The 23301-nt window shown below is 42.6% G+C and overlaps 2 protein-coding genes across 2 annotated transcripts in view; both read left to right on the top strand.

Moving 5' to 3' along the window:
- Positions 1-3186, top strand: part of LOC115007574 (interferon-induced protein with tetratricopeptide repeats 1-like) — a 34252-nt gene extending 31066 nt beyond the window's left edge. The window contains exon 3 of the mRNA XM_029430511.1: positions 2179-3186. Coding sequence (XP_029286371.1) covers positions 2179-2862 — 684 coding nt within the window. The 3' untranslated portion in view covers positions 2863-3186. The remainder of the gene's footprint in view (positions 1-2178) is intronic.
- The window catches only part of LOC115007578 (interferon-induced protein with tetratricopeptide repeats 1B-like), a 52887-nt gene extending 33110 nt beyond the window's left edge, over positions 1-19777 (top strand). Inside the window, exon 2 of the mRNA XM_029430515.1 lies at positions 18076-19777. Coding sequence (XP_029286375.1) covers positions 18076-19381 — 1306 coding nt within the window. The 3' untranslated portion in view covers positions 19382-19777. The remainder of the gene's footprint in view (positions 1-18075) is intronic.
- Positions 19778-23301: the final 3524 nt, after the last annotated feature.

Here is a 23301-nt window from a genome sequence, read left to right as displayed (position 1 = left end):
GACATGGGACAGGCTCACAGCTGTTTATTGGTACACTCAAACAAATGCATGTCTTATCAGGCGCTTTTTAGATAGCTCCGAGGTTGCTGACTCGGTCCAGCACCTTGTAATCCTGTGGATTTCTCTCGCTCTGGGTAATCCATGTCTGGGGCTCCAGGACTCAGCCTACTGGAAAATGAACAGAACCAGGCCATCACCATGCATTTTTTATGTGACTGATTACCTGATTCCGTTCAGCTCTCTGGCCTCCAGCTGGGACACTCCCGTCTTCCCCCAGCAGCCGGCGCCCTAACCACACCCCACTGCCACAAAGTAATTTTACATTTCTTTCTTTGATTTTAAACTATACGTTTTAATCTAAAGACTGCGTATGTTGGCACAATGACGATCCTTGCATACCTAAACTGTCATCCGGTTTTTAACAATACTATAAATGCGGAACAGAATTCTAGACAAATGTTACGGCAAGGTGAACAACGCTTATGTGAGTAGAGCCAAACCATTAAAGTGAACATTTGTACCAGTGAATAGAGTCTCTTAAAAGATGATTTCTCCCTACTCAGCAGAGCGTCATAATGTAGGTGCACGGTGCAGGGTGGTGATGGCCTAGTGGTCTAAGAGCGCCTGCTAAATGACCTGTGTCTCCAGGTAACCGCTGTCCCAGCTCATCATACTTTCACCAGGGTCGGCACCATTGCATATGAAACAGACAGGCCACTAATTTTGACAAGAGGCCATTTTTTACACCTCACATTAAGCTGAGGGTAACTGACATTCTGTCAGTGTATACACATACTGAATAGGCTTATATTATGAAATCATAAAATTTTATGAGAAGCTGCAGCCATTAAAAAATGTGGCATCTTTGGGTTGAATATTTCACTCAGTGTGGCATCATATTCTAAAGAAGAAAAACAATCTAATTAATTTAAATAAACTTAGGAGAAAATATAATGACAAACTTTAATGAGTCATATCTTAATTGTTTTTCCAGATATGTGGCTTTAGGTTTCTATTGCTGGGAAACAATAGTCAGGCGGGCGTGTTTAGACAGAACAAAAATGCAAACGTATGACATTCACTTCGACTTCAGTGTGAACATATAAAGCTGCGTGCTTTAACAACATCTCATCATTTTCAGCAAAGCAGGAATTAGACATATCTGACTTTGTACCAGCGAACCTAAAGGTGCATCAAGAGCAAAAACCAGACGAACTGCTGAGTCAAGGAAACAGCCGAATGATGAAGTGAGAAACTGCTTCTGCATTTCAAGTAATGACAATCATTCTGATGTACTTAATATCTTATTATTATTGAGCCCCAGAGATCCAAAATCCTCACCTTTAGTCATGAGCTTTGGGTAGTGACCGAAAGATTGAGTTCACAAACAAAAGTGGCCGAAATAAGTTCCCTCAGTAGGGTAGCTGGGCTCAGCATAAGTCATAGGGTATGTAAGCTCAGACATACGGAGGAAATTAAGCTTTCCTTCTGCGGTTTTCCGTGCAAATCTTGAAGACTCCGGGGTAGACCCAGAACACGTTGAGGAAATAATATTTTTATATTATAGAATAGAATTTATATATCTCATCTGGCTTGGGAACACCCTGTGTCACGACGCTGGATTTGCGTTTCCTGTTTTATTTTGAAATGTTCCCTTCCCCTTGTGTCATGTCTTGTTTTACTTCCTGCCCTTGTGTATTTGCCTTTCTCCCCCAGGTGTATCTCGTTCCCTTCATTAGTTTCCTCCTGTGTATTTGCCTTTCTCTCCCAGCTGTGTCTTGTTCCCTCATTTAGTGTCTGTGTGTATCAGAGTCAAACAACACTGGTGTCCAAACTGGAGGCCCTGCAGTGTCACTTCACCTGGGATCTGGACACCAGCAGGTCCAAACTTTTCCGTTGCAGGGAAAGGTTTGAGGATTTCTTCACCGAGGACGGACACAGCTGGCTGGGTCACATTTACAACCTGCGGGGGTTCATGGAATACAAGCTGGGGTTCACTGAAGAAGCCCAGAGTTTCTTCAACAAGGCTACAGAGGCCTTCCGTCAGATGAGAAACGCAGATGAGGGTCCCTGGTTAGTGGTAAATTACGGAAACCTGGCTTGGCTGCACCACCACCTGGGAGACCCAGCAGAGAGTGAGGCTTACCTGACAAAGGTTGACGCCCTGAGAAAGAACAGGATCCAGAGAACTTGTACTTTGCTGTTCACTACCTTGAGCATTGTGCTAAGAAAGGAGAAATAATTGAAGATGAAGCATGTAAGCTAGCCAGGGAGGTTTTGAGAAATCCTATCAGCAGCTACAGTGGTATTAAACCATTACTTAGGGTTTACAGAAACTATGTATCTGTTGATGAGGCCATTGACTTGGCAGAGGAGGTTCTGAAAAACCATCCAGATGAGCGTTATCTGATGAGATGTGCTGCACTCTGCTACAAATGGAAGATATTTTTCAGTGACAGTCCCCAAAAACAAAGCATGGTAGACAGAGCAATCAGTCTCCATGAAGAGGTGATTTCACTTTACCCTCATTCTTCCCTTGGGAAGAAAATAGACCTTGCAAATATATATTCCAAATCAACTAACGGCAAGGTTAAAGCTAAGCAGATATACCAGGAGCTGCTAAAAAGTGATCTTGATCAGGCAGGCAAACAGATGCTTTACAACAACTACGCAAAATATTTAAACTTCCAAGGACAGGATCGCACCAGCTCACTAAGATACCACATGAAGGCGGCAGAGATACCGCAACAATCCATCTTTCGTGAGAAAAGCATCAAAGTTCTAAAGAACATAAGAGACAAAGGCAAGGACAGAATGTGTCGCGAAATACAGACGTTTCTGGAAAACCTGCAAGAGCCATAATATTTTTTACAGCACTGGTTCTGAATCCAGAACAAATATAGGTATTGCATTACCTGAAAATAATCAGTAAATTAATCAAGCTTTGTCTTTTAAACGCAGGTTTCAACACGTGTCTGCACTTTAGTAGTTAATGGAAGACAGATGTTAGATATTGTCACAATATCTAAAAGATTATTTGTAAAATTGTTTATATAGCCTTTGCAATTTGCTTTGCAGTTAGCTTTGTTTTGTGAACTATAAAACTCTTTGATTGGTACTGTAATACTTAACTTGATGTATAAACTGAATATTATCACCAGCTGATTGTATGTATAGAAAATATGTCTCTCTTGAGAATGAGACCCTGTGTCTCAATGAGATTTTACCTATATAAATAAAGGCAAAATAAAAAAATGTCAATCATTGTCTAAGTTGTGTACAATAATAAATATGCATTATGTACACCAATAAAAGTTATTTAAGTGTTTTTTTTTTGTTTTGGTGGTTACTATATACAAGAAACTTAAATACATCTGGGGCATCTGTGTTTTTATCACTGATAAGTGGTGCAGACAACACAGTACGACTCAACTTCACCTTTTTGAACTTAAGGTGTGTTTTTTATTATAGGGAACTTCAATTATTGCAAACTTAAACTGTCACCCGGTTATCAATAATACTATAAATGCGGGACAAAATTCTAGACAAATATTGTATAATTAACATTAGCATCCTCTCCGGGAACCATTACCTTACCGTGGTGGAGAGGTTTGTGTGTCCCTATGTACCTGAGAGCTGTGTTGTCTGCAGCCTGGTGTCCCTGGTAGGGTCTCCCAAGTCAAATTGGTCTCAGGCAAGGGGCCGGACTAAGAATGGTTCAAAACAACCTCATGATACAGAGGGAAAGAGAAGGAGAGACCCTGCCTGGAGGAAGCCCGGGGCCCCCGTCTGGAGCCAGGCCCAGAGGTAGGGTCCGACAGCGAGTGGCCGGGATTGTTATGGAGCCCGGTCGGGCACAGCCCAATGAAGCTACGTGATGCCTCCCATCCATCCATCCATCCTGTGGGCCCACCACTCATGGGATAAACTGCTGGTGTCGGGTGCGCTGTCACACGGGTGGCAGTGATGATCAGGGACCTCGACGGACCAGACCCGGGCAGCAGAGGCTGGCTCTGAGGACGTGGAACGTTACCTCTCTGTGGGGGAAGAAGCCAGAACTAGTGCGGGAGGTGGAGCGCTACCAGTTGGATCTGGTGGGGCTTACCTCTACGCACAGTCTTGGCTCTGGAACCGTACTCCTGGATAGGGGTTGGACTCTATTCTTCTCCGGAGTTGCCCAAGGTGTGAGGTGTCGGGCGGTGTGGGGATACTCATGAGTCCCTGGCTGAGCGCCACTACATTGCAGTTCACCCCGGTGGACAAGAGGGTCCCCTCCTTACGCCTTAAGGTTATGGGGGGACAACTCTGACTATTGTTTTTGCCTATGCCCCAAACAGCAGTTCAGAATATTCGGCCTTCTTGGAGCCCTTAATGGAGCCCTGCAGGGAGCTCCAGTAGGGTACTCCGAAGTCTTGCTGGGAGACTTCAACGCGCACGTAGGAAACGATGGAGACACCTGGAGAGGCGTGGTTGGGAGGAACGGCCTCCCTGATCTAAACCTGAACGGTCGTTTGTTGTTGGACTTCTGTGATAGTCATGGAATGGCCATAAGAAACACCATGTTCGAACATAAGGATACTCATAAGCATGCCCTCTATGGTAGAGGCAGAGCTGGAAGCTGATGGGGGACCATCGTCAATCTTCCTGTTGGAGGTCAGTGAGGTAGTCAAACAACTCCACAGTGGCAAAGCCACAGGGGTTGATGAGATCCGTCAAGAAATGCTGAAAGCTTTGGGTGTTGAGGGGCTGTCTTGGTTGACACGCCTCGTCAACATTGTGTGAAAGTCTGGGACAGTGCCTAGGTGGTGGCAGACCGGGGTGGTGGATCCCTTATTCAAAAAGGGGGACCAGAGAGTGTGTGCCAACTACAGAGGTATCACACTTCTCAGCTTCCCTGGTAAAGTTCGGTGGCCTAAGGATCTCATCGCTGCTCTTTTCAGATGATGTGGTCCTGATGGTGTCATCGGTCTGTGACCTTCAGCAGTCCCTGGATCGGTTCGCAGCCGAGTGTGAAGCGGTTGGGATGAGTATCGGCACCTCAAAATCTCAGGCCATGGCTCTCAGCAGGAAACCGGTGGATTGCCTACTAGTATGGCAGGGATAATTGGGTATATAATAGTTATTTATAGTAAAGGTCAATAATTATTTATGGCCTTTTTATCAATAAATATTATAATATCTCCAAATGCACAGCTTGTGAACGCCTGGTGTTATTCTTAGAAAAACCTGTCTAATATGTTTAAGTCTTTATCCCTTTTATATGAAATTTGAAGGTGAACTTCATAACACAACAAACTTCAGGCGGAGTGTATTTTCTTCAAATTCAGTATATTCAGACCACTATTAGAAGCACTTGGAGTGATTAATGTTGTGGATGTTTTCCTGCTTTACTCTGGAGAGATGTATATAAAATCAAATACATGGTGATAGAGACAGAGTTATCTTTGTGCATTTATTTGTGGCCACAAAATGGCACCTGTTTCACAGAATACAGCGTAGTCTATGGAAGGGCACAGGTTGGAAGAAGACACATAGGCATTTTATACAATTTGGTTTGGAGACGAGGTGATGAAAAAACACAGGGGGCCGGGCCAAACTGCCCTTTGATGCTTGTAAGGTAATAGTTATGTAAACAGAGTATTGGGTGATACACTCAATATTCTGTCTCAGTATGTTAAACAGTTTGATCAGGATTTGGGTGTGTCCTGTCTTTTGTTTTGATCAGGATTTGAAACATTTGGGTGTGTCCTGTCTTTTGTTAGTTCAGTATCAGTCTAATCAGGATGCGTCTGTCTTGTATTAACATGACCGGCACTCCTATGTTAGCATCAAATGGCAGTTGGCTTGTTTAACATAGGAAACTTATATAATTAAAACAGAAGACATTTAAATTGCTATTACATTAATCAATGTTTTACAAGAATAATAAGAGAGTTATCTTTTTAATGAGACCAAAATCATGCATCTGGTGCAAATGGTTGAAGAGCAGCTTATAATATACTTTGGGTATGTCGTTTGTAGGTATTTTTGTATTTTCGAGTAAAGTCCCCCACCCCTTAAGAGGTTAAAGAAACCCTCACTCGACCCCTCTGAAGTGAACAACTACAGACCTGCCTCTCTTCTTTCTTTTCTTTCCAAAACATTTGAGCGTGCAGTCTTTAATCAACTCTTGTCTTACCTTCACCAGAACAACCTTCTCGATCCGCACCAATCTGGTTTCAAGGCAGGCCACTCAACTGAGACTACCCTCCTCGCTGTCACTGAGGAACATCATGCTGCTAGAGCAGCCTCCCTCTCCTCTGTTGTCATCATTCTGGACCTTTCTGCTGCATTTGACACAGTGAAGCACCAGATCCTCCTCTACACCCTCCAAGAACTGGGAGTCTCAGGCTCTGCTCTCTCCCTGCTCGAATCCTACCTAAAGAACGGCACCTACAGGGTAACTTGGAGAGGGGCTATGTCGTACCCCTGTCAACCCACCACCGGGGAACCTCAGGGTTCCATCCTGGGTCCTCTCCTCTTTTCTCTGTACACCAACTCAATTGGCTCTGTCATTCACTCTCACGGCTTCACCTACCACAGCTATGCAAATGACACTCAACAGATTCTGTCTTTTCCCAGATCTGAAACCCAGGTGGAGGCACGGATCTCGGCTTGTCTGGCTGATATCTCTGTATGGATGGTGTTGTGGAAGTTTTCCTGCTTTACTCTGGAGAGATGTAGATACAATCAAATAAATGGTGATAGAGACAGAGTTGTCTTTGTGCATTTATTTGTGCAGCAATGATGAGTATTGGCGTCAATATCCAGGCTGCCCATGCTTCCCATCCGCCCCCAGTGAGCCAGGACCACCAGTCGCAGCCAGAGCTAAGGGGGACGTCCTCGGCTTTCATGTCAGCTAAGAGGGCGTTGAGATGAGATATGGTTGCAGACATGTTTTGGGATGCATCGGGTATGTAGGTACAGCATGAATCACCTATAACGTGGCACAGACCTCCCTTGGAGGCAAACACGAGGTCAAGGGCGAGTTGGTGCTGCAGCAACATGTTTCTGGAGGCTGCCATGTAAGGGGTTAGAGCCGTGAAACCAGAGATCACGATGGTGGTCAGATTTTCTACCGAGGCATGGAGTTTGTCTATGTTGTGAGCATTGTTAACTGCACCCCACCATGGGAAAATTCCAATTACGAACTTTGCCCCTGGGCTAATCACCTCTCTTTTCTGAGCATGGTGACTGGGGTGTCTGAACTCAGGGTAGTGATGGGTAGTATACAACAGGTTATCTAGAATGGTGATGGTTGGAGTTAAATCAACCATAGCACAGGTTCCTGTCCAGACAGGGGACAGGACTTGGTACAGGGAATCACCGCAGAGCCACACATAGGCCTGTAAGCTTCCTGCTCCAGAATCACTTGGCCAATAGACATTCCTAGATAGATTGGAGGACAATTTTGATAGGTTAATTCTGTTTGGAATATTTGGCTCTACACAGGTTGATTTGTTATACTCTCTTTCGCCGCAGGTGGAATTGAGGATTATTTTACATAAATGGTCTGGTATCTCTCTGACGAAAAACTTGGATGGGGCAAAGTTATTAGGGACATGATATCTTCTTATGCAAACGGTATGATGGAGAGTATTGAGGTGACTAGAATGCACTCTGGAGAGTGGTCTGAAAGTATTGAACGAGTTTACCATTACAGTGGAGGCATTAGTGGAACGGATTTTTGCCTTTTGAAGGTAGTTACATGCGGTTGGGATATCCATAGAGTTAACCTTGTACCATGAATCTCGAGCTTTGTGACCGGGACGAGTAGATATTGGGTTAGTTAGGGCTATCAGAGCACAGATAACTTCAGTCTTGGATAAGGATCTGGGTCTGATCGGGAGTGCCATAGAGGAATCTTGAGGGAACAATGTACACGCATAGCATGACGTGTTCTGGCCTGCAGCATGTAAAAAAGAATTTATCACGTGCCACCATGAGTTTGTCCCTAGATTCATATTGGATACCCAGGCATCTGGATCAGGGTCGTTGTGAGGATTTGGAGTGCGTTGCAAAAGAGTGGAAGTCCCTATAGATTGTAATACTGTGGTGGTGGGTACAGAGGGTGATTTTGTTTTAGGTATAATGTCTATATAGAAGGTGCCGCAAGGATCAGTGCCAGACACATAAGCGCAGATGACGTAATAGCCTTTATCCTTTTTGTGAGCATCACGGAGCTGTAATAAAACAGCTGTCCCTGTGGGGGCTGTCCCTGTGGAGCTAATTTTTGTAATGGATAGGTGTCCCTTAATGTCTGTTTTATCGTCCCATAGAGTGTACCCCCAGTCTTCATGTGATGTAGTCCAGAGGACATGAGCCCACCCTCCTGAACAATGAGTGGCAGTGTAGCCACCATTTTCGACATATCAGATGTACATATTGGCCCATCCAAGCTTCTTTGGATCTAAACCTGTCATGTACGCACATGGGTCTAATTTCACAGTACTAGTGGAGCCGTTCTGCAGGGTAATATTCTTTTCCCCTCGTTTCACCAATCCGTCTTCCCATCTACTCCTACCCTCTTCGCCAATGTATCGTTTATGCCTATGGATAGTCTCTGTGGTGTCTATTATTTTTTAATATCTCCTTCTTTGGACGGATGAACTAGCCATGGTCCTAGGACGAGAAATGTGGGGACCAATAACGTTGCGACGCTGATGATACAATAGACTATTGTTCTTTTTTCCTTTAGACAAAACCTCCAAACACGGCTACCTTTTTCTTGAATTTTGGTAAGGGTGATCATTTCGCTCTTGTGGATTTTCTCCCAATGCTACTGTAGCCAAATCCCCAAACAATGCCTAAACAAATGAGAAAAACACAATTTGCCCAGAAAAATATAAACAGTAGCTAAGTATGGTGTGTGTGTGTGTGGTGTGGTGCTGGTGGTAGTTTGGCACACTACTTGTCGTCGTCTGTTTCTTTGTTCTTTTCCTGATGCGTTGTTACGGCTTTGCAGTGGCTTGCATGGACCCAAGTAGCTCTTTCTGCAACCTTTATTGCCGTCTGGGTGACGAGGAGGATGAGGTATGGACCCTGCCAATGACTGGTTTTCCAGCTCTTTCTGCAGAAGTCCTTGATCAGCACCGTGTCTCCGGGCTGGAGGCTGTGCAGGGGTCCGTCTGCAGGTGTTGGTAGGGCTGCTACAACCTGGCGGCGGATATCTGCTAAATTGGATGAGAGGTTAATACAATAGCTCAACATAGCATCCTCACACAGAGTCGTGGAGGGGAGAGGCATCCCTGGTGCCATCAATCCAATCTGAGGTGGAGCACCAAACAATATCTCAAATGGGCTCAGCTGACTTCTTGTTCTTTTCCTCATTCTCATGTACATCAACACTATAGGCAGAGCTTGTGTCCAGGACATCTTTGTGTCAGCACAACATTTGGCTAGTTTATTTTTGATTGTGCCATTTTCTCTTTCTACAGCGCCTCCACTTTGAGGGTGATATGAGCAATGTTTCCTAATGTCCATGCCAAGGTATTCATTGATTTGGGCTATTGCTTCGTTTGCAAAATGTGAGCCGTTATCGCTTGATAGTTTCTTTGGAAGGCCCCATCTTGGGATAATCTCTCTTAGTAGTATTTTTGCTACTGCCCCTGCTGTTTGTGCTTTTACAGGAAATGCTTCAACCCATTTTGACCACATATCTACTATAACTAGGCAGTGTTTCTTTCCTTCTTATGGAGAGAGTTCTATAAAATCAAGCATGATATGCTCAAATGGACCACCGGGGAGTGGGTGTGCACCTGCCCCTTGAACTTTTACAGGTTTACCAGAATTTTGGGATATGCAAATTAAACATGCTTCACAATGTTTTTGAGCCACAACTGTGAAACCCCTTGTGTACCAGTGTGTATTAATAGCACTTACCATCCCCCCTTTTGACACATGGTCTAACCCATGTGTCAATTTAGCAAAGTGGGGAAAGAAATGGCGAGGTAAACAGGGATTGGAGTTAGGACCAATCCATATTTTAACAGAGGGGTCAAAATGAGCTCCAGTCGAGATCCAGGAGGAGCGTTCAGCTTGTGGGGCCAGTGTTTGCATAGCTGTGAGGGAGGACATGTTATCAATGTAGGAGGGAACTGGAATGGAGGGACATGTGTAAGTGGTCTTAGTAGGGGAGCGTGCTGCAGTCTTTGCTGCAGAGTCAGCAGATGCATTCCCCCGAGACACCAGGTCAGTGTTGCTGGTGTGAGCTGTGCATTTACAAACAGAGATCTGAGAGGGGAGTAGAATGGCTTCTAACAGATTAGAAACCAACACGTGGTTGAGGACATGTTTACCGTCAGATTTGAGGAAAGATCTACACTTCCAAATAGCGCCAAAATCATGGACAACCCCAAAAGCATATCTAGAATCTGTGTATTTACGGATTTCCCTTTTGCTAGAGAGCATGCTTCAGTTAGGGCCATAAGCTCAACTGCCTGTGCTGAGAGGTGACATGGGAGAGGGCCAGAACAGAGTACAGCAGAGTCTGAAACAACAGAGAAACCAACACGATTAGAACCATCTGGGTCACAAGATGCGGACCCATCAACATACAGAACGAGATCAGGATTAGTCAAAGGTATGTCTTTAAGGTCAGGTCGTGGTGTGCACACAATGAGTAATTCGGCAACACAGTCGTGTTCGTCACCGTCATCAGGTAAGGGCATAAGAGATGCAGGATTGAGAGTAGTATAACGTTTGACTACAACATTTGGCATGTCCAAAAGGCATGTGTGATATCTTAAATAGCGAGCAGCAGAGAGGTGTGAAGTTCTTTGTTCACACAAGATGAGAGACATAGCATGAGGCACCAAAAGAGTCAATGGAGCATAGCCGACAATGTCACGTGAGGAAGTGAGTGCTTTCTCAGCAGCAGCTACAGCACGAAGACATGTAGGGAGACCTGCAGCCACAGCGTCTAATTTGGAGGAGAAATAGGCAACAGGCCTCTGTTTTCTCCTATGATCCTGCAACAACACCGAAGTCATAGAGCCATTACTAATTACATAATTACATAATCACAGGATCAGCGGATCGAATTAAACCTACATCATATTTGTGAGCTGCCCATAATGTTCTTGGAACATCTGACAAAGCCAGTGGGAGATCAGAAACATGTGCAAAGTATGTACCTTGTGTGGGAGGCACTCCTGGAGTGTCTTCAGAATCGATGCATATTACAGAGCGGAGTGTGTGTGCTGTACAGTGGATGTCATTTTTATAGACGTCTTTAGAGGGAGAGTACATAATAAATGATGTGTGTGTGGGTTGCCAGTCATCAGCTGACTCCCAATCTTTAACAAGAGGGCCCAAATCTTGCCATTTGTCTGCCGGAGCTTTTGCTAGAGAGACATGTGGCACCGCCCCTGACACTTGATACAACGCTGATTGGCGTAACAGAAATAGCGCTGCGCAGCGAGCTCCAATACATAGTCTTCAACATTATCTCATCATTAATGTCATCCATAAGAAAATCCTGCTGAAAACATTGAGATGCACCTCCCTCAGCCACATGAACAGTACAATGCAAATGATCATTAGGCATAAATACAGCATTGGAAAGAACCCGCTGATGGGTCAAATGTATCAGTTTTTCTGATACAGGAAAATTTAGGAGCCAAAGATACACAAATGATGTATCAGGTTGCCATAATGCAGTGTTGAGCATTATGGGAGATGAACGTCTGACTTCTAAACCTTCATCGGTGGAGATGAGGTTGAGACCAAACTGTAATATCAAATCTCTTCCCATCAAATTTATGGGACAGACTGATGATAATAGAAAACTGTGTTTAACAGATGAGGGAAAAGGGTGGCTGTTATCACCTATATCTGTGCATTTTACTGGCATGGAGAATCTTTCTTTAACAGTAACACCCGCAGCTCCAATAGAATGGATGTATCTGCCACTCAACTTGCAGTCAGGCAGATCACTAATTTTAACAACAGAGTGAGTGGCACCTGAATCAACCAAAAATACAATCTTTTTTTGGTTGTGTAGGTCTTTACTCTGGGATCGAAGATAGTATTTGTATTTTTCATGCTCTTCGTTGGCCTCTGCTCTGAATTTTTTACGGAGCTCTTCTTCGTCGGTGAGGTTTATTCGGGCCAAGGCTTCGCTTAGGATGGTGATCTTTCTGTCATTACTGTTCACTGGTAGCGGCAGGATACGATGTTCTCCTTCCGCTTCTTGTGGTGTAGCGGCAGCCTGTGGTTGTGGTCCTGGTGGAGGAGTAGTTGGTGCAGATAGCACAGTTGGGAGATGTGGGAACGGACAGCCATCCAAGAGGGAATTACGCCGGCCTTTTACAGAGGGATACAAAGAAGCCGTGACAGTGTGTATGTTAAATGGGTTATGTGGATTGGGACTGAGAGGGACATATGGTGGTGGAAGCGCAGGGGTGGGGTAGGACATGTGATCAAACATCGGACTTTTTTCATCTTTTTTCTCTTTCTTATCTTCTACATTTATTTTCTTTAAAGCAGCAGCTAAATGCCGTCTTTCCCTACACTCGGCTTCATCCACCCAGTACTTCAAATACTTTCTGTGACATTCTATCATTTCTAAATCCTTAACTTTAATTTTCTTTTTCTTTCTAATACCATCTTCTCCTTCTTGCAACTTCTCTTTTAAGTCGCTTATTTTTAATTTGCTTAAAGAACCTCCCTTCGGAAAACCGAACATTTCCGTCCAAATTGATAAATTTAACAAACTGTCTTCACCATATTTCTTCCTCATGACATTTACAATCGGACCCTCAGGAGCTTCTAACTCCCTACACTGTTTAGCACCCATACTAAACTCTCAGGAGATTCTAACTCCTTACTTCTCAGGAGATTCTAACTCCCTACCTCAGGAGATTCTTACTCCCTACTTCTCAGGAGATTCTAACTCCCTACCTATTCGTCCGTCGACGATTATAGTCTTTCACAAAATGTCATGAGGTTTGCTTAATATTTCAAAAAATGGAAATATAACATCTCACCGAGTTTATGGAGGAATTTTAGTTTGTTGGATCATGCGTAGTTAAGTCAGTTCCAGTCAGGCGCTGATCCTCTCTTCCCTTAATTTTGATGTCGAGGTAGAGGAGAATTTGAAGAATTCTGGCGCGACCACCAGCGTCCTGCTGTTCCAGACGAAACTTGCGATGATCCCACTTCTGACACCAAGTTGTTGTGGAAGTTTTCCTGCTTTACTCTGGAGAGATATATATATAAAATCAAATAAATGGTGATAGAGACAGAGTTGTCTTTGTGCATTTATTTGTGGCCACAAATGGCACCAGTTTCACAGAATACAGCGTAGTTTATGGAAGGGCACAGGTTGGAAGAAGACACATAGGCATTTTATACAATTTGGTTTGGAGACGAGGTGATGAAAAACCACAGGGGGCCGAGCCAAACTGCACTTTGATGCTTGTAAGGTAATAGTTATGTAAACAGAATATTGGGTGATACACTCAATATTCTGTCTCAGTATGTTAAACAGTTTGATCAGGATTTGGGTGTGTCCTGTCTTTTCTTAGTTAATCAGTTTGAAACATTTGACTGTGTCCTGTCTTTTGTTAGTTAATCAGTCTAATCAGGATGCGTCTATCTTGTATTAACATGAAATGGCAGTTGGCCCTGGTTTGATTTGACCGGCACTCCTATGTTAGCATCAAATGGCAGTTGGCTTGTTTAACATAGGAAACTTATATAATTAAAACAGTAGACATTTAAATTGCTATTACATTGGCCGCACATCACTTGAAACTCAACCTTGACAAGACTGAGCTCCTTTTGCTTCAGGGAAAGGGCTCTCCCGTCCAAGACCTTACCATCAACATCGGCACCTCTGTTGTTTCCCCGACTCAGACTGCAAGGAATCTGGGTGTGACACAGGACGACCAACTGTCCTTCGGTGCCAACATCGCTGCAACAACCTGCTCCTGCAGACACACTTTGTACAACATCAGGAGGATACGTCCTCTCCTGACTCAGAAGGCGACGCAGGTTCTTGTCCAGGCTCTTGTCATCTCACGCATTAACTACTGCAACTCCCTCCTCGCTGGACTGCCTGCATGTGCCATTCGACCTCTACAGCTCATCCAGAATGCAGCAGCCCAACTGATCTTCAATCTACCCAAGTTCTCCCACACTACACCTCTTCTCCGCTCCCTTCACTGGCTACCAGTGGCGGCCCGAATCTGCTTCAAGACTCTGGTGCTGGCCTACCGTGCTGTGAATGGATCAGTGCCTTCCTACATCCAGGCCATGGTCGAACCATACACCCCAGCACATTCACTTCGCTCTGCATCGGCCAAACGGCTCGTCACTTCCTCACTGCGAGTGGGACCCAGTTTCCCCTCAAATTTAGATTTAGAGTTCATCATAGCACAGAGACGGCACTGGTAAAAGTTACCAATGACCTTCTATTGGCATCAGACAAAGGACTTGTCTCTGTTCTTATCTTGTTAGACCTCAGTGCTGCTTTTAACACTGTTGATCATGACATTCTACTACAGAGACTGGAACATGGTGTTGCATTAATTTGGCCTCCAGCACTACCGTAAGGAATCTTGGCGTTATCTTTGATCAGGATCTGTCTTTTAAATCCCACATAAAACAAATCTCAAGGACTGCCTTCTTTCATCTACGTAACATTGCAAAATAAGACACATCCTGTCTCAAAATGATGCAGAAAAACTAGTCCATGCATTTGTTACTTCAAGGCTGGATTACTGCAACTCATTGTTATCAGGTTGTCCCATCAAAGTCGCTTAAGACGCTTCAGTTGATCCAAAATGCAGCGGCACGTGTATTGATAAGAACTAGGAAATGGAATCATATTACTCCTGTATTAGCTGCTCTGCACTGGCTCCCGGTAAAATACAGAATAGAATTCAAAATCCTTCTCCTGATTTACAAAGCAATTAATGGTCAGGCTGCAGCATATCTTAAAGATCTCATAGTACCTTATAAACCAACTAGAGCATTGCACTCCCAGACTGCACGGTAACACAACATATTTTCTGTCAAATGTTGTATCTGTACTATGTTGTTTATCCTGTACATACGACATCTATTGCACGTCTGTCCGTCCTGGGAGAGGGATCCCTTCTCAGTTGCTCTCCCTGAGGTTTCTTCCATTTTTTCGCCTTTAATTATGGGGTTTATTTTAGGAGGTTTTTCCTTGTGCGATACGAGGGTCTAAGGACAGAGGGTGTCGTATCCTGTACAGTCTGTAAAGCACACTGAGACAAATGTATAATTTGTGATATTGGGCTATATAAATACATTTGATTTGATTTGATTTGGAACAAAACCCACCTGTTTGCTATCCTGGCTCCAAAATGGTGGAACGACCTCCCCATTGATGTCAGAACAGCAGATAGTCCTCCCACCTTCCGTCGCAGACTGAAAACTCATCTGTTTTGTCTACAGCTTGGCAAATTAAGAAAAAAAGTTATTTGTATGATGCACTTATATTGGTTTGGCTTGTTTGTAGCTAATAGTTGAATTCGTATTATTTTGTTTCTGTATGTTGCACTTGGCTTAGTTTGACTTGTGGCTTATTTGAAGCTATTATTCTGCACTTAAAGGATTGTACCTATTTGAAGCTAATGTACTTGCAAGATTATTGCTGTTCGGAGTTGTATCCTTATGATTGTTTGCACTTTTTGTAAGTCGCTTTGGACAAAAGCGTCAGCTAAACGAACTGTAATGTAATATAATAGCACACTTCAGAGCATATTACATTAACTTACTGATGATGTGTTTTAAAAATTCTATTTTTATTCTCCATCAGTGCTGCTCAGATTCAAACAACACTGGCATCCAAACTGGAGGCCCTGCAGTGCCACTTCATCTGGGATGTGGACACCAGCGGGTCCAAACTTTTCCGTTTAAGGGAAAGGTTTGAGGATTTCGCCACCGAGGACGGACACAGCTGGCTGGGTCACATTTACAACCTGCGTGGGTTCATTGAATACAAGCTGGGGTTCACTGAAGAAGCCCAGAGTTTCTTCAACAAGGCTACAGAGGCCTTCCGCCAGATGAGAAACGCAGATGAGGATCCCTAGTTAGTGGTGAACAATAGGAACCAGGCTTGGCTGCACCACCACCTGGGAGACCCAGCAGAGCAGTAAGCTTTGTTTTGTGATAGACAAAACTCTTTGATCGGTACTATAATACTTAACTTGATGTATAACCTGAATATTATCACCAGATTGTTTGTATAGAAAGTATGTCAAGCTTTGTCTAAGTTTTATACAATAATAAATATGCATTATGTACACCAAGAAAGGTTCTTTAAGTTCCTGGTGGCACGGCACTGCTGCGACCCGGGCTCCTGTCGCGCGCTGGAGCTTTTATGTTTTCATGTTGTTTTACGTTTCTTTTTTTTATTTTAAACCACACGTTTTAATCTAAAGACTGCGTATGTTGGCACGATGACGATCCTTGCAAAAGAGACGCACTAATGGCTCTCTGCACTGCGGGAGCCTTCCCACCATCTGACCTGCCGGAGGACATACAAACTACAGAGTCTTCTATTATAGTGTTTACTGAGACGTGGCTTCACCGGGATATTTCTGGCTCTTTGTGAGCTGGAGTATTTTTCTTTAATTCACTCAGACAGAAGTGAAACGTCAGGGGGCATCTGTGTTTTTAACACTGATAAGTGGTGCAGACAACAAAGTACGACTTGACTTCACCTTTTTGAACTTAGGGTGTGTTTTTTATTATAGGGAACTTCAATTATTGCAAACTTAAACTGTCACCCGGTTTTCAACAATACTATAAATGCGGGACAGAATTATAGACAAATGTTACGGCAATGTGAACAACGCTTATGTGAGTAGAGCCAAACCCCAGAGCTTCCAAACCCGGACCATAATACGATGCATCTCATATCTGCTTATAGAACTGTTGTCAAACAGAGCAAACCACAAACCAAGACTGTAAACGTTTGCACTAGTGACAGAATAGAGCCTCTTAACAGATGTTTTCTCCCTACTGAGTGGATTATCAGCAGAGCGTAATAATGCAGGTGTCTCCAGGTAACGCTGTCCCAGCTCTTCATACTTTCACCAGGGTCACCGCCATCGCATATGAAACAGACATGCAACTAATTTTGACAAGGGGTCATGTTGCGCATCTCACACAGCTTTTATTAATTGTATAATTCACATTAGCATGTTTCATGAAGTAAGTCTATGCACCTCAGTTTTGTTGTTGTTTTTCAGTTTTGTTTTTTATCAGGGAGAGAATTCAGCTGAGGGGGCACAGTGAACTTTTTGGACATACCTGGACCCCCAAGGCTCCACATTAAGCCAACAGGGACATTCTGCAGACAACTGCTGCTCAAAGTGTACACATATACTGAATATGCTTATATTATGATATCATAATATTTTATCAGAAGGTGCACCCAGTAAAGAAATGTGGCATCTTGGGGTTAAATATTTCACTCACAAAATATACACAAATTTAAAATAATCGTTTTGCTTTTCTTCTAAAGAAGAAAAACGATTATTTTAAATACACTTATGAGAGAATATAATCACAAACTTTAATGAGTCAGGTCTTAGTTCATTTTTCAGAAATGTGGCTTTCGGTTTCTATTCCTGGGAAACGATAGTCAGGTGTATGTAAATGTAAACATCTGACATTCACTTCTGCTTTGTAGTCAACATTTAAAGCTGCGTGCTCAACAACATCTCATAATTTACAGTAAAGCAGGAGTTGGACATCACTGACTTTTTTCCAGCGAACCCAAAGCAGCATCAAGAGCTAAATCCAGCTGAACTAAGTAATATTTAGAGAAAAGGAAGGATGTTTTATTTTCCTTATGACTGCTCCATTCATTTTTCCTTTCTTTGTTTACTTGTTTGCTGTCTACTCAGTGCTTCTTACTCCATTCCTTATTTCCCTTCTCCTTTTCTCCACATGAGATGAACAGTGGTTATGAAAACATAGCAAACTTCAAAGCATATTACATTAACCTACTGATGATGTGTTTTAATAATTGTTATTTTTATTCTCCATCAGTGCTGCTCAGAGTCAAACAACACTGGTGTCCAAACTGCAGGGCCTGCAGTGCCACTTCACCTGGGATCTGGACACCAGCAGGGCCAAACTTTTACGTTTCAGGGAAAGGTTTGAGGATTTTGGCACCGAGGACGGACACAGCTGGCTGGGTCACATTTACTACCTGCGGGGGTTCATTGAATACAAGCTGGGGTTCACTGAAGAAGCCCAGAGTTTCTTCAACAAGGCTACAGAGGCCTTCTGCCAGATAAGAAATGCAGATGAGGGTCCCTGGTTAGTGGTGAACTACGGGAACCTGGCTTGGCTGCACCACCACCTGGGAGACCCAGCAGAGAGTGAGGCTTACATGACAAAGGTCGACGCCCTGATGAATAAATATCCATCTCCATCCCAGGACAAGCTCCACCCAGAGATCTGCGCTGAAAAAGCCTGGACTCTCATGAGGTTTACCACAGATAAAATGCCGCTGGCTCTAGATTACTTCCTGAAGGCCATCGAGATGCAGCCGGACATGGTGGAGTGGAACACCTGCCATATCTTAGGGTTAATGTTTGCTTCAGAGCACAGCAGCACAGCAGTGGGGGCTGACATCTTGGAGAAAATGAGAATCGCCAAAGAAAAGGATCCAAAGAACTTGTACCTCGCAGTTCACTACCTCGACCAATGTGCTAAGAAAGGAGAAAGAATTGAAGATGAAGCACGTGAGCTAGCCAGGGAGGTTTTGAGAAATCCTGTCAGCCGCTACAGTGGTATTAAACCATTACTTATTGTTTACAGAAACTATTTATCTGTTGATGAGGCCATTGATTTGTCAGAGGAGGTTCTTGAAAACCATCCAGATGAGCGTTATCTGAAGGGATGTGCTGCACTCTGCTACAGATGGAAGATCTTTGACAATGACAGTCTCCCAACACAAAGCCTGATGGACAGAGCAATCAGTCTCCATGAAGAGATGATTTCTCTTTACCCTCATTCCTCACTTAAGAATAAAATAGATCTTGCACATATATATGTAAAGTCAACTAATGGCCTAGCTAAAGCTGAGCAGATATACCAGGAACTGCTAGAAAGGGATCTTGAACCTGTAGACAAACAGATGCTTTACTACAACTACGCACAACATTTAAACTTCCATGGACAGGATCGCAACAGGTCACTCGGATATCACATGCAGGTGGCAGAGATACGGCAACAATCCATCTTTCGTGAGAAAAGCATCAAAGTTCTGTTGAACATTAGAGACAGAGGCGAGGGCAGAATGTGTAGAGAAATAGAGGAGTTTCTGGAAAACCTGCAAGAGCCATAGTGTTTTTAACAGCACTGGTTCTGAATCCAGAACAAATATAGGTATTGCATTAGCAATAACATCTGTATATACTTATTATTTTGATTACTTACACGTTAATTAAGTTGCACGTTTTTTCTCTCTTGGTCATGTGGTCCAGAAGGCAGCAACACCCACACTCGGAACATGTAATATAGGATCAACTCATTGTTGGTTTTAGTCTATAAATGGCTAACAAACAAAAGAACCTGTATATTTTGAGCTGTCTCCTTTTAAGGCAGGTTTCAACAAGTGTTCATTGAAGACAACACATATCTAAATACCTATACATTAGCACTGAAAAACTGCCAGCTGTAGTACACAAGTACAAATGTGTTGTAAATGTTAGTGAATAATAAAACTTGGATTTGTAATGCAGCTTAATTTGTTCTATCACCTGAATTACAGCCAAATGCAACTGATTGTTTTCATGTATGTAAGCTGTGTCTCAGTTGTACACTCTATAAATACTATGAAATATACATTACTAAGACATTCTGTTGGACGTCAACCAAACTACAACTTTTAAAGCTACTGCCAACATTATATTTGAAAACCTTTAGAGAAGCAAAACATTAGTTAATTCATCGTTTTCCAAAAACTAAAATCACAGTAACACTGAATTTTATGTTTGAGATTTCAGAATAATTCCTTGGAAATAATAATTTGGTACTAATTACAGGGGAAAACAGTAATTTCCTCAAAAGAAATGCTGAAGTTTTTCCCAAGTAAAGATGAATTCCTTTATTGATTGATGATTGAAAACTTTATTGGAGCCTTGTTTAATAATATAATTTCCCAAAGACAAAGTATAAATGTTTGCATGTTCAGCCGACCTTTTGGCAATATAGTGTAACATGAAACCCATAGACTGTTGAAAACACAGCTGTAATATTTGTATCATGTCTTATTTTACTTGACAAAGTTCCTTGTAAATAAAATCCCAGGAGCATCATGTCATGTCTCGTCGAGTTTGTTGAGTTTTTCATGTTGTAACTTCCTGTTTTGTTGTGTACCTACCTCTTGTTTCTCAATCCAGTTCCCTTTACTTCCTGTCTTGGTGTGGTTTCCCGCCATCAGAGAAGCGAAACGTTACAACTCGACTTCACCTTTTTGAACTTAGGGTGTATTTTTTATTTTAGGGAAATGTTGTAGTGTAATGCGGCTGTAGAGAGGGCATACGACTGTACTAGACTATGCATGATAACCCTGTGAGCACCTCTCACACAGGCTAGATAAGGATGTGTAATATCTCGTCGAGTTTGTTGAGTATTTCATGTTGTAACTTCCTGACTTTGCTTGAAACCAGAGCGGGTTTGTTTGCACATTAAGCACAAAGGGTTCGACTCGTGGAGGACAAATAAAAATTCCTCTGTCCACTTTTCCTGAATGTTCCTATGCTCGTCTTGTATGGCTCGTACCTTTCTTTTTTAACGGGAGCAGCTGTTGTCTGTCCACAAACCACATCTCCAGCATCTTCCTCTCGATTTACGGTGGTTTGATGCTCCAAAGACAAATCTTAATTTTCCTCGTTTGTCACGCTTTGTTTCTGTCCAACAGGTGTGCAACTTTTTAATAAGAAATCGATCCATTTTACGTCTGTAGAAACACACGCAAACTAGCATGTAATGGTGAAACGAGTCATCCGGACTAACGCAGGTTGGTCGTAGTATCCTCCAATTTAAATGTTCAAATTTAGCGATATAAATAATTTTTTTGCAAATGTCCATATTCACAAGCATGCTTATGTTAACATATTTTTAATGAGCTTAAGTTAATTTATTTCTATACTAGCCCACCATGTATCTACCCGTCCAAGAGCACATTCACCATTGTCGTGCTGATAGACCGCCAAAACTGGCAACTCCGCAGTTGCCAGTGTCGGCCGAGCAAGTTTAAATATCTTGTTTCTGTCTATATTTGCATCTTTTATCAATTATTATTACATATTATTTGTGGGCTAATAGAGCAGACTCAGTGTTTTAATGGGTTATATGTAATAGCCCTGCTTGTTTTTAGTGTTTTTATGAAATATCTGTATTGACTCCATAATCATATCTATCCCCCCTTTATTTAGCCCACTGCCACGCGAGCCACCAATGGCTTGGCGAGCCGCAGGAGGCTCGTGAGCCGCGCAATGAGTAACACTGCTCTAGAGCACTGATACGAGGACGTGTCTTTTCTGTAACACACACACACACACTCACACACGCACGCACACGCACGCACACACACACACACACAAACACATCAATGCATAAACACTTGAATCAAGCTGTGTGTGTGTGAGTGTGTGAACAGACGTGGTGTAAACGTACCTGAAGTCGAGGCAGAATGATGTCACACATCCTCTCTGAGTGAAGAAGCTCGTCAATGAACTCGTCCACATGCATCAGTTCAAACTCTATTACAAAAAAGAAAAACGATTTCTGAACGATTTCCTCATGTATCCACAACATATTCAGAGTTTAAAAACCAACGTTGTCAAAACAAATATTGACATTATGGATCCTGTGGGAGAAAATCCCTGAAGCTTGGGCCGGATGTCCTCAGAATCTTCACCACACTATAACAATACTTCTATATTGCTTTCAAAAATCAACAGGAGTTCAAGGAGTTTCAATAGAATAAGAGTTTACTGAAGAATCAACACAGTACAGCAAACACGAGTCGGTCCAAGGACTGATTGAATAACAAATCACACACCTCTTAGTTTATACATTTTCCTTATCTTTCAAAGTTGACACCATTGTTCCAAAAAGTCAGTGAGTAGAGACAGGAGGGGTAGAGAATTCAGACGGTGGCAGGTGTTAGTCAGACACAAGAATACAATTCTCTGTTTCTTATGATGACCTTCAGTTTACCTAAGATACAATGGTCGAGTTTGACGCGTAGGGCTAAAGAAAACATTGCCTATCTGAAAGGAGGCACAGAGAATACAAGTAAAGTTACAGCGATGTGCTGAGCGAGTCAGAAATTAATTAAACCAAGTTTTAAACAATAGTAATGTAACATCTGTTGCCTGACTGTCCTGCCAACCTTGACTTTTTAACCACTGTGCACCAGTAGTTATCTTTTTCTTCAAATACTCCCTAACTTTCCCAAAGCGGGAAAAAAAAACTGTTTTCAAATACTCCTGACAACAGCACATTCTGCTGACACTTTATCTATATTTACTTATTTAGTGGTGTAACTAGTAACTAATGTTATTTTAGCTGTTAACCTTTACTTTCCATGACCTCACCTTCTGCCTTTACACCATTAAATCTCAGTGTCTGTCGTATAGACTAAAATACTCTAATGATTAACAGTATACAAATATCTTCATGTTTCAGGCAGTTGCTAACTAAAATCATTATTCTGCTTCAAACAATATCCCACAATCCTTCAAGTTAACAAGGATGTTTTCATTCCCTCCCTTCTTTCTTCATTCTTTACTTACTTTTGTCTCTTCGGTGTGTCTTGTTATTTTCCTTATAGGGAGTTTAAAGTGTGTATTTTCTTTCTCATTTTCAATCTTTTTTACGTTTTCTGGTCATTTTTTTCCCACACTGACATGGATATAATTCTGGTAGAGAAATTGGAAAAATGCCTAACACATCTATATAATTTAATGAAATAACTATTTTCTTTCCCTTGCTCCTTTTCATCCTTCCTGTCTTCCTTGTTCTCTTCTGTCTTACTCAATTTCTTTACTTTACTCTTCTTCCTACCTTTCTATACCTTCCTTGCTTGTGTGCTCCTTCCTTACCTCTCTCAGCCATCTTTTCTTATCTCTTACCTCATCCCTTTTGGTCTTTCCTTTCATCCTTCTGGCCTCCTTCACTACTTTTTCCCTCCTCTTCTGTTACTGTGACACTCCTTTCTTCATCCATTTCTTCCCTTTATCATTTTACTTCCAC

The sequence above is a fragment of the Cottoperca gobio genome, chromosome 4 (genome assembly GCF_900634415.1).
Source record: "Cottoperca gobio chromosome 4, fCotGob3.1, whole genome shotgun sequence".
Classification (NCBI taxonomy): domain Eukaryota; kingdom Metazoa; phylum Chordata; class Actinopteri; order Perciformes; family Bovichtidae; genus Cottoperca; species Cottoperca gobio.
The sequence above is the reverse complement of the archived record's forward strand: the minus strand, read 5'-3'. Positions and strand labels throughout refer to the sequence as shown.